Below are 13,220 nucleotides of genomic sequence, written 5' to 3'. Positions count from 1 at the left end.
AAAAAATTGGGAAGTGAGACTGAGATGTTAGTATATAATATTTAATTTTAAATTTAGCTAGGAAATTTTTTTTGGTAGCTAATATATAGTTAAATTCCTTGAAATTTGCTACTAATTAAAATAATAGCTAAAAATAGTAGGAAACTTAAGATTTTCTTGCAGTGGAAGGATACATGGAAACCTTGCATCAAAGAAAAAAAGTGAGAAGACCTTGTGGTGTTGAGTTTCAGAGGAACTATTTTAAAAATAATTATTTTAATATGTATTTATTTTTGGGAATTTTGCCTATATTATATATAATATATATATATATATATATAGAAACTTTTTAAACTTTATCTACAGCAGTCAATTTTAATGTAAGTTTTATAAGATTTTACCATAAGATTTTTGAAACTTTATCAACATTGAATATTTATAGGTAAAACTCATTTTGAGTTTTACTTATACCAAATAATAATAGGTATAAATCTTTTAAATTTTTATGTACATCAAATAGTTATATAGTTATAAGTATAAATATTTTTTAACTTTTACTATAATAATTTATGTCTATAGGTAAAAGTATTTATAAGCATACGTCACTTTTTCTTGTAATGAATCAATCGGTACGTACACACAGGTTACCAGTGATCACTTTGCTAAAATTTTATTTCATATGTGTCTAATACTCTACACTTTTTAAAAAAAAATTAACTTTAACTTATATGCAACTATATTTGAGATAATTCTATTCTTTTATTAAAAACATCTTATTCAAAATAAATAATAAAATTATTGTTAAAAAATATGTACATTCTTATTCTTTTGCTCATTCCACTAAAATATATATTTATGTTAAACATAACAAATAACTTATAAAATTATGTAAATTGCCCTCGAAACTAACATCAAATCGACCCGTGAGTTGAGTAGGCACGGGTTAAGGCTAGTTAAATTAAAATATAAGTTTACTATTTATCGGCAACAAAGAGAAAGACCAATAGAAATTGAACACCTATGGCAGCAAATCAGCATTATTGAACCCCGAACACAGTATCATCCGCGTGATTCACATGGAAAACCTTAACAAACACCGGGAATGTGATATTTTTTTTCCTATAAATACCTTCTAATTATTATATATTTAACTGGACGGCTCCATACATGCAACACAGCTGGTGGATGATACAAGGTGAAAATACTAAAAGATCTGAAAAGGAACCTTAGTTGATACATGGTCTAATGTTTTAGATATATTTAGAAGACAAATATCATTCATACAATACATTCTTTCAATACTTTTTACAATTCATTTTTTCTTTTATGTTAAAATATAATTTTGATCTCTCTATAATATTTAATTTATAATGTTAGTCTTTTATTTTTAAATTAAGATATTTAATCTTCTTATTTTTTAAAATTAATAATTTTAGTTATTCCATTTGTTAATCATTTATGATCAAATGTTGACTGACGATTGGTATAGCATATTAGTGGTGACAACACTTATGTAGGTTGCTTATATGAAAAGAAATTTAAAAAAAAGTGAAAATAAATTACTTGAGTCAGACTTGAACCTAGACCTTTTAGACAATATAAGAAAAGAATAAATCATTGTATCATTTACTTCCTTAATTAATATTGTAGACATTATTTCATATGTGTTATCACATCACGAGTTATCATTAGCATATTTATCTAATTAAAAAAATTATGAGTAATTAAAAATTAAATTACATTAATTAGTACATAAATTATTTAATGTAATTAGTTAAAATATGTTTTTGGTTCCTGTAAGTTAGTATTTTTTATTTTTGGTCCATGTAAGTTCATTTTTTCAATTTTAGTTTCCGTAAGTTTGTATTTTTTCAATTTTGGTCCCTATAAGCTTTTTTTCTTCATTTTTAATCCTTTTAAATTTTTGTTTTTTCAATTTTAGTCCCATTAAGATTCTATTTTTTTTCTCATTTATAATCCTATTAAGTTTACACTTACAAGGACCAAAATTTGAAAAATGTAAACTTAAATGGACTAAAAATGAACAAAAAGACTTACAAGAATCAAAATTAAAAAAGTGCAAACTTATAGAGACTAAAATTAGAAATTGAATTTATAGGGACCAAAAAAGAAAAAATATTAACTTACAAAGACTAAAAATATATTTAAGTCAACGTAATTTATACAAATTGCATAAATTTATATTAACATGTAAATTATCTAAAAAATTAAATATTAAAATTTTATGAATTTAAATAATTACACTAAAATAATTTACATATTAAACTTTTTATGTAATTTGTATAAATTATACAAAATAATTTATATAAATAATTAACATATTAATTTATATAACTTTATTGATTTATATAATTAGAATAAAAAATTTATTTGTTAAATAAATTTTTATAGTTAAAGTGAAAATATTATGTAAGTACTCTAAAAAATTAAAAATTAAAGATTTATTAATTTTTATCATTAGAATAAAAATAATCTACATATTAAATAATTAAATAAAATAAAGTATACAAATAGTTTACATGTTATTCATGTAATTATATTGATTTATATATAATTAGAATAAGAATATTTTATATATTAAAATAACTTTACATGATTTGTATAAATTATATAAAATAATTTATGTAAATAATTTGCATATTAATTTATTAAATTTAATTAATTTATATAACTAGGATAAAATAAGAACAATGTTTTCATATTAAAATAAATTTATATAATTAAAATAAAAATATGTAAATTATTAAAAATTAAAATGTAAAATTGTATAAAAATAAAAAATATATATATATTCAATAAAAAAATTAATTTATAAATTTTTATAATTAGATAAAAAAAAAAGATAATAACTTGTGATGTGATCATAAGTAAGAAATATTGTTTACAATGTCAACCTAGTAAACAAATGAAAAAATGATTTATTTCTTTGTTATTGTCTAAAAGGTTAGGGATTCAAGTCCCATCCAAATATTTTGTATTTTTTACTTTATTTAACTCCTTGTTACATAAGTGTCATCCCAGCAGCCTACATAAGCGTAAACAATTTGGACCAAAAGTGCATTTTATGTAAACATGAAGATGTCATTATGTATATTCTTTTATGTTGTTGATGATGAGTTGTAATTGATAAACACTAGTCTTGATTAGGATGATTGTTAATGCTTTAATGTTTGATTGTGTGTAAAGTCATGCATATGTACATCCTAGACTAGGATATGTAATTCAACATGCTGTAATTGATTAGCATTGCATTGATCCATGATGGTTAGCCTTTGAGAATTGAAACTTTCATAAATTGGTTTTTAAAATCTCTAAGTTTCAATTCTACATCAATAAAATCGATTATATGCTAACATAGTAGACTAAATCGTGACCCTATATCTTAGAATTGAGATAGGTGCGAAATAGTCGACTATCTTAAAGATCTAATCAACTATATTGAGACTCAAGAGTTTTTTAATTTTGCAAATAGTTGACTATATGAGAATATAATTGACTATTTGTTCTTCAAGAAACTTAGGTGATGGGAAGAACAATATAGTTGACTATCTCTATGACTTAGTCGACTATTTATGTTCCAAGGCTATAAAAATGATTTTTTCGAAGGAGCTCGATTGTGACGCCATTGTGATTTTCATTGAGAGAGCTTTAGAACTCCTAAGTGTCATCACCATTTTGATCCTTTGATTGGAAACTCATTTTTACATGGAATCAATGGATGTATGCATTAGATCATGAAGAAAAGTTGATACTACATAGGAAATATTTTCAAACTTTCACATCTTTCACTTATCAGGTGAAATATTTCCTTAGTTTGTGTTTTGATTTTCATTTTTATTGAGTGGGTTACTCAATTGTGTTCATGTAGTGGGTTTTCTACATGTGGATTTTAATTCTTGATAGTTTTTCAAGGGTTAGTACATTTGTAAGTGTATTTGCTTGTGAGTTTGGTTGTAACTCAAAGATTACAATGGAAAGATCCTAGTGAGTTACTATGGACCAACTGGATGTAGATTTCTTTGAAATCAAACTAGTATAAATTGTGTTTGCATTTTGTCTCTAACCCTTCAACTCTTATATTGCTTCTTGCTTAAGTTTCTTAACATTTATGTGTTGATATTTGTTTTGTATTATTGTGTAATTGTTTATCTGTGATCAAGAAATCAAAGGGTATTTGCAACACACCTAAATCTCTTGTTTCAACTAGATTAAAGGAAGCAAATTGTGAAAAGTTTTCAATTAGGTCTAAAATCAAGTTGAAACCAGTTCACCTCCTCTTGGTTTGTATTTCTATGTGCCATTATTTCTAACATTTTAGTCTTTCTTTCTTTTCTCTTGGTTACATAATTCCTCTTGTTCCATATTTCTTTTACCTATTTTTCTTACCTCTCTTATTTGTTATAAATTACCAAAGTTAATTTCCAAGTATAAGTTTGATGTAGAAAATTTGCAAGTGCACGGTATCGTCAAGTAATAATATCGTTCTTTCCACAAGGATCGCGTATTTGGCCATGTGAAATCACAAATTTCAATAGAATTAAAATGGAATAAAAAATATTTGATAATGAGAATTTATTTTAATAAAAATGGAATTTGGAAATTAATTGTAGAAACAAGAAGGCAATTTATAATGACTAAAATCCAATAATTAAAACCTTCAAAGATCAGATTTCACAGAATGAAAATCAATAAAATAATTTAACCATCCATGTACTTTTACAAATTACTATTGAAGGCAAATCAACCAAAGGTAACCCCTATTCTTTCTAAAGTTATGAAGGTGTATCTAATTAAATTCACTCATACTTTCCTGGTGGTTCTATTTAGTTAGATCCTTTAAATTCTTTGTTAATTCATTTGTTCCTCTTAGGGTTTAACCTACTATCATGGTTTTACACCTAAATTTTTCCCTATGTATTGGGTTCTCCTTTCAGTACTTCCCCAAATCCCTAAAAATGTCAAATGCAGGTCAAATTTGCTTAACATGATAAACACAATAGGAAGAAATCGACAAAAACATTCACACAAAGATAAATTTAAACTACTTCATTAATAAATTATAGAGATAATGTCCATTCCTAGAAGAAAAGAGAATTACTCATAGGTAGCCATCAAATCCAATAGAAAAATAGAAATAAGAAAAGAAAAAGATCCAACCGAAAAAGAGAGAAAGGAAAACAGATATTCTCGCTCTTGCTGTAAGTTGCCAATTAGTGCAAAGTTCAAAACTCTAGAACAATGCCTAAAAACCTATTTAAAGAACATGGCTAAAAAGGGTTCAAGCCCAAATAAAATAAAATAAAAATGTAAAAATCCGTTGCAAAGTCCGTCGCACAATCATGCACCCTGCTTCCTCCCGATTCAACTCAGAATAAAAAACTAGCACAACCATGCCAATCTCTTGCACGATTGAGCAAGTCTTCTAGGGCTTCTGATGAGCTTCTTTTTTCCTCTAAAGCTTCCAACTTCAACTCACATGATCCGTAATTCATCAAATCATCCATGGAGCGCTTCCAATCATGATAGAATCCCCTCCTATAACACAAAAATACCAAAGGCGTACCTAGTTAAATACAAAAAAGACACATACAAATGTAAAGACTAAGTCCTAAATGACAAACTAAGAAGAAATTCCTAAATAAATTGACACCTATAAATGACCTAAAATGCAGGGCATCAAAGTTCTCTATTTAGAAGTCAGATCCATATGAATAGCGATGAGTCCAATTACTATGAAGCTACCAAAGTAGTAAAGTGGTGCAATTGATAAACTCTAGTTAGTACATCTTTGAATTTATATTAGATTATTCAGAATTTTTTTTATGTAAAGGTTGCAGGATGAACCACTTTGACAAAACAAGGATATTAAAACTATGTTGGCACCCGCTAAAAGGGCAAAAAGAGAATGAACAAGGAAACATGGGGGACTACACCAAAACGCATTAAAAACACAATAATTGCGAGAAAAATAGCGACTAATAAACTATGGGAGAGACTCCCACCAAATGATATCTAATTGATGGTCTACTCCAAAATTTGTCAATTTATCAGCACCCTGATCACCCTTCTTGTAGAGATGAGTGTTGAAATTTTGTATTCCAATAATTAATCTGAACTAATATTATAAGACAATTATATTAAATATTTATCATTAGTGAGTTTTATTTTATGTGATCAAATTAAGTGAATCCGTTAGACAACCAAATCAGATTATATGAACTTAAATGAGAAAATGTCAGTGTTGGCTCATTAAGGGATAATGAAAACCCTATTAGGTTAACACACTATAAGAAGACTATGGTCCCCAACCGTCACACATAGTTTCTCTTCTTCCTATCGGAAGAGTTACGAAGGTCCTACTAAAGATTAAAGAGGGTCCTATTGAGGATTAAAGAGTCTTCAGTCAAGGAAGAATCATGAAGTCATCGATTATACTGTTAGCCGGTTATCCATTGTCTCTATAACATCCCGTAATAGATCATAAGAAGAGTGCATATATCATAAATCACTTACGGATTCAGATTCTGTTGCGTTTGTTTGATCAATCATTATGGATTCAGATATTCCTAAAATTTTTCTCGATAATCTAACGTAATGTGTTCCTGGTAGTTATTGATATTTTATAAGGATCCCTTAAAATTTCAAGAATGATAGCATTGAAAATGCATTTGGGAACATAACTTGTTACATTGCTTCCACCAGCTTCTACATTGACGACCAAATTCACATTATCAAAAGTTGCTAAAAAGTTGAATCACATTCTAACCATAATTTGGTCCATCCAATTAAGGACGCATGTTCCACAGCTACCATGACCGCAAAGAGCTCTGCATGCAAAGCGGTAGAAATCCTAGTATAAACTGAGAAGTAACCACAAAAGGCATGAAAACTATCTCGGAAAGTACATCCACTAGTTGCGTATTAGATTATTCAGAATCACAATCAAATAAATGAGATTAATTTTAAGTAAATTCTTATATGTTTAGTTATGTCTCCAAAATTAATTGAGTTAAAACAACTTCAATTAATTTTTGAAGTAGATAAAAAATCTATCGATTTTTACTTACTAGTTATTAAAATAAAAACATCCGAACATAAATTACTTAGTTTAAAATTAATTTTATTTAAAATTAATTTTGTGAGATTTCATCCTATTATAACATTAAGTGCATGTTTAAATTCACATTAAATAATCTAAAATCACATTAAAATATCAATTAACATAATTTTAGGTGAATATTTATATGTTTAGTCTTACAATGAAGAATTAATTGAGTTCAAAATTGATTAAAGCAACTTTAGCTGCTTTTTGTATTTAATAAAAAAAATTATTACTAACTAACTTTTAAAATAATAATATTAAAAACATAAATCCCTTCACTTTGAAATTAATATTAACCGAAATCAATTTAGATTAAAATTGTAGAAACGCTAGATTTTTGTTTGTTTTTTTTTTTTTTTATGCACACTATACATAGCAAAAGTGGTTCGCATAGGTGAACAGTGAACTTCAAAGTCAGCTTCCGATTCCGTGTGTTTTTCCAATATAGCTTTAAGAGAAAGCACCTCACTTTTAGTTCCTTTTCTAATGGAGGACTTGTTTACTATAGTTATTCATGTTGGTGCATTTGGAGTGATTCTGATTCCACAAACACGCACATGCCAAGAGCCTAGTACACAGCCCCTCTTTGGGGCAAAGGAGAATTGAACACCTTTTTTTTGCCTTAATCCACCATGCATGTCGAGGATTTATATTTTCAGTGTTAAAGTTGGTAGTGTCAAAACAGGAAACTGCCTTTAGCTGGTGGGAAAAATAAACTAGAGATCTAATAGTGCTAGTAAGTCAAAAACTTATTTACCAAAATAAATTAACTCAAAAACTTCAACGTAATAAATGAGTAAAAGTAAACACTCAAGTAATACTTTTAAAACCAATTAAATCCATCATTAAATCAGTAAAAACATTAATTTAAGTTTAATAGTTCAATAATAGTTAAACAGTAATTAAACTATGAACCAAATAAGGAAAAAAACATAAATAATAATAATAATAATAATAATAATAATAATAATAATAATAATAATAATAATAATAATAATGTCATAACTTTATATGTTCAAAAGGAGACTTAACCACCAACAAAGAGGTAGGGTGGCCAAGAATTTTGCAAGGGTATGCATTTTTCACATGGTTGAAAATGGGCCACCCATTCGAGCAGGTACATGATTCCGTTGTAAACAAGGACAGAAGATAAAATACCCCACTGTTCCCCAGCACGTTTTCTTTGTCCTTTTGCTTTGGCTCAATTTCACCACACAAAAATCAAAGCCTTCCCATCATAAATAGATCAGACAAACCAATACACATTATTGACAACTCAATCACAAGATTTATACTTCAAAAATATGCCCCCATTCTGTAGCAGATAAGCCAGATATACCACAAGAAGCAGCAGCACACACAAAACCAAACTAGAGATTAACCATAAATGAATAAAGAACATGATCTCACAATACTAGCAAAGCCATCAATGATAATAAATAACAACCTTAAGAAAATTCACTAAGTTCAGTTCAGATTTTATGATAATTCATAAACATGTATATACAATCTAAAAGATAATATTAACACAAAAATAATACACTTCGACTTCATCAGAGCTGCTGCTACCTATCTTTCCCCGCAGATTTGGAGAGATACCATCCCTGGTTCATTCAGCCTCCCAAATCAAATTACCTCAATAAATTTAAATTTACTCTAAGCTACCAAAAAGGACAAACCAAAATTACAAGAACACTATTTTACATAGACAGCTACAGCTACAGAACGAACTATCGTTGTTCATCGCCAACTTTGGACGAGAGTGCCGACAGAAGCTGCTCCTGCGTGTAAAACTTGTTTCCCATGTTCACCGTGGCTTGTTGGATCATTAAATCATTCACCACGGACACGCTTGCGTGATGCACTTCCAAGTCCAGGTCCTTCAATGCTGCCATCAACCTTGCTGCAGGGTGGTTCTTCTTGCTGCATTGGATTCTTATCATCGCATCCCAACCAATTATCTTCACCTCTATCTCCAAATCAGCGAGCTTGGTCGTTGTCTTCTTTGCTTCTTCGTTATTAGATGGAGGTAGTCCAGGTGGTGGTGGTGGAGGAGGAGGAGGGTTTTTGGTCGCGAGCTCAAGTTCCTTCTTGGCTGAATCCAATTGCTTCTCCAATTCCCCTTTCTCTGAATCCAGCCCGTTGAGCTTCAATTTCAGCTCATTTATGTACGATATGGCGTCACCTAACAACGATGCCTTGTCCATCTTGGATACATTTGGAACTACAGCTCGTAGAGCATAGAATCTTTGATTCAGCTTTTCTCTCCTTTGTCTCTCGGCTTCCACGTGATTCAGCGGCTCCTCTCTGCCGTTGGCCGGCTTTCGCCCCCTCTTCCGAGGCCGTTTCTCCGGCTCCATCACTCTGCTGTCTGCCTGTTTCACCATGGAAGCTTCCAGATCCGAGTGATCCGAATCACCACCACCGGCACCGGCACCACCACTACCAGATTTTATATTTGCAGCCGGCAGGGATGTGAAGGACAGCATCCCATCGTCAATGCTGCTCCGAGAAACGGGAGACCTCTTCTTGTTGTTCTCCTCAATTGCAACAACACCGGGAAAGAAACTCCCGTTGTAAGAGCTCTTCTTGCTCTCTCCAAAGCTCAGAATTTCACCAGATTCAGGCTTCAATGAATTCGAAAAGTTCAATTCCCTCGAGAAGAAACCCTGGCCATTAGATTTAGGTACATGAACAGCAGCAGCACTAGGGGTATCGGTTAAGGTACTGGAACCAGGGGTTTCGAACTGCAGAGTCTTGTTAACCGTTGAATTCGGCGGCGCAACGGTAGAGGAGTCTCTGATTTCAGGGTTGAGCCAGAGTGAGGAAGGGTCGTTCTCCCCCTGATCGGTGGTGGCAACGCAATTCAACGCCCAGGAACCAGTTTCAGGGTTGTTGTTGAAGTTGAACAAATCGCGCACCTTGTTCATCAGATCAGGGTTCTGGAAAATCACCTCCGTGGAGGCGAGCTCAACGACGCCATTTGCGGACGGTATGCAGACCAGAGTCTGGAGCCCGAACATCTGCCCCTGGTGGGCCCGTTCGCAGACCGACTCGGACAGCCGGTCCGGCCCGGCAACCCAGACCGGGCTCGAGTTAAAAAAAGCCTGACCCGGGAGGCCGCTTCCGTTGACGAAGGACTGAGTCATCGACACGAGGAAGAACCACTCGGTGTCGGTGACTTCTTCGTCGACGTCGTCAACGGAAGCGGAGGGGCCAGAGATTAAGGAATTGAGTTCGCGGAGGACTTTTTTGCGGTGGTCCTGCTCCGCGGACGACGTCGTTTTGGGGGTTTTGCCTTTGGCTTTGACTTTGTCCTCCTCACCCTTGTAATAACCGTCTCCCCAGCCGAGAAGGGAGGTGCCGGAGGAATAGTCGTAGGAAGACTGCCAGAAGATTGCGTAGGTCCAGCTCTCTCGGGCGCCTTCGATAAGTGTCTGGAGGCGCTGCTGGAGGGTCTCCTGGTTGAGGAGGGAGTGGGACTGAGGCGGCGGTGCTCGGGTGGTTTCCAGTCCAGGAGTGGTAGTAGAGGCGGCGGATTGCGGCGTGGGGAGCCAGAGGGAGGAGAGGTCGGAGGAGCTCATGAAGGCCTCCATGACGGAGGAGTTGTCGTCGGTCCACAGGTTCATCCGGTACTCGGTCATTCAGTGCACCAACAACGAGAATTTGGAATTGGATGAGAGTGAGAGTGAAGTGTGGGTTTGGTTTGTTTTGGCGGCGAAAGAGGGAGTGGAAAAGAGAGAGTGTGTGTATCTATCTGAGGAGAGAGATAAGGTTAGTGACTGAGTGAGTGGGGGTGGATTTGGGTTTGGTATTTATGTGGAGTGTATTTGGGTTTCATTTGAGTGAAAACTGTGAAAAGTGCGAGGTTTCCAGGAAAGGTACACGCCGATTAAATCGCTGAATGGGAGAGGCTGTAAAAAGATGCCTTCTATTCTTAACCTGAGCCAAGGAAACAGAGAAGTGGTGGCACATTGGGACACGTGGCAGTTTCTGATTGGATTCTCTGGAAAACTGTCTTCACTGGCGTGAGAACTGAGAAATAGCTGCATGCAGGTTGCTCATTATATATTTCATCTTTTAATAGTTTGACTATGTGAATGTTGGAAGGTGCTCTTATGTTTACAAGATACAGTAGATGTATTATAACTAGAAGAAATGAGATAGTTAACATTAATTTTTAAGAGGGTTGTAATCGAGTTAAGTTATTCATTAATGCCGGGATGGTGGTGAGCTTATGACTTTTAAATATAATTTTTAAAATTAAATGCGATAGGTAGAAAAGAATCATTAAATGATTTTTATTTTTATTTTAAAATAAATTTAATTCTTTTTTAACAATAAGAAAAAAAATCTTTTTGAATTTCTTTTTTGGTCTTAAAAGAAATTTTCATCACTGTTACCATTCTAACCATTCTAATACCACCATTCCATCACCATCACCTCCCTAATTGTCAACACCTCCATTATCACCACACTATTATCGTTACCATAGTTATTGTCACAACCTCAATGGTCGTTGTCGATATTATTCAACCTCCACCTTCGTCGTCACTCTCACTACCACCATCTACACCACCACTACTACTACCACCATATGAGGTAGTGTAAAATATTTGATTTTTTACATGTCATATGTTAATTACATGTTTTTATTTGTAGATTATCATATATTATTAAAATGATAATTAAATATAAATTGATAAAATTAAAATTTTATTTAACATTTTCATAAAAGCAAAAATAGTTGTGTTTGAAATAAACCACTAGGATCATCTCGGTGGTGAAGAGGATTTGGATATTTTTCATAAGATTTTAGATTCAAACCTCATCGCAATTGTACATAAAAAATTTAAACAAACCTAATCAAGTTCAAGTTTTTATTTAGTCTCATTTAAATAAATGAGTCAAACTTGAGGAATCAATTATTTTCACAAGCTAAACCAAAACTTTAAGTGCTCAACTCGATTTATGAAAGTGTGTTACTTTTTTAATAACCAAAGAAAAACTTTATTAAGGAACAAGCCCAAACACAAAATATGTTGCAAGATGGAACCATGAGAATTACAATGTTATGTCATATAATCACCAAATCCCTAAACAACCATATGGTTAGGGCTAACCAAAACTTTATCTCACTTCCATCTCCTAGCTACCAAACAATATTAGAATCAAACCACCCCTTTTCTTCATACACACCACACCTCCTCCACACCATCACCGCCGAAAAAAAACCTTTCCACCATACAAAAGCTTTTTGTCCCCCACCTCTCCTAACCAAATTTTGCCAACCTCCATATTTTGACTTTATTGATATTACATTGCATCATAGTCCTCCATCACCACTCATCATTCTCCATTTCCACTTTGCCAGCTTGGCATCGTTAAAAAGAGAGATATCCTTTACCCCTCAGACCTTTTTCTTTTTTTTCTTTGAAAGACACACGATATTCCACTTAACCGATGAAAACTTGCTCTCACCATCCAACCCTCCCCACAAGAAAGACTCTCTAGCCTTCTAAAATTCTTCACCACCTTCCCAGGCATTTTAAAAAAGAGACAACATATATAAATGCATAGATGTAAAAACTGATCTAGTAAGGCATGACCTACCCCCAAGTAATAGGCTTTTACTTTTTCAGCTAGCTAGTTTCCTCCCTACCTTCTTCAAGAACCCCTCCCTCATATCTTTTTTCCTTGAATTACCTCCTACCTCCATCCTAAAAGGTATGTTCATAGTTTTGCAATGCAAGACTAATGCATATCTCTATTGTGTACCACTTCCAACAACAACCCCCTACTCTCTTAGGACAATTCACCTTTAAACCTGACACAAGCTCAAAACACCAAAGCATTTCTTTCAACACAAAGACATTATGCATACTATTCGCTTCCAGCAAGTGCACCGGATCGCGCAAGTAGTATAAAACGGTAAGAACCGAGTATCGAACTCTCGGGAAACTTGTGTTACCTGGTAAAGCTATTTCAGTGAATAGGTATCTAGTGTGAAAAGAGATGTGTTTGTTATGAACAGGTGTGTAAACTAACTATTAAAAGGGAAAATCACGTGAGAAATGATGCGTAAAAACAAGTAGACAACACGTTGGTCTTCCTAATA

The 13,220-nt window shown here is 32.7% G+C and overlaps 1 protein-coding gene across 1 annotated transcript; it reads right to left on the bottom strand.

The window, feature by feature from the left end:
• Window positions 1-8,550: 8,550 nt before the first annotated feature.
• Window positions 8,551-11,062, bottom strand: LOC114414533 (transcription factor MYC2-like). The gene has a single exon (XM_028378826.1). The coding sequence runs from the start codon at window positions 10,744-10,746 to the stop codon at window positions 8,833-8,835; it is 1,914 nt and encodes a 637-aa protein (XP_028234627.1). The 5' UTR covers window positions 10,747-11,062; the 3' UTR covers window positions 8,551-8,832.
• Between the last annotated feature and the right edge of the window lie 2,158 nt (window positions 11,063-13,220).

This window comes from Glycine soja, chromosome 1 (assembly GCF_004193775.1).
Source record: "Glycine soja cultivar W05 chromosome 1, ASM419377v2, whole genome shotgun sequence".
Taxonomy (NCBI): domain Eukaryota; kingdom Viridiplantae; phylum Streptophyta; class Magnoliopsida; order Fabales; family Fabaceae; genus Glycine; species Glycine soja.
This window is presented reverse-complemented; position numbering and strand designations above follow the sequence as displayed.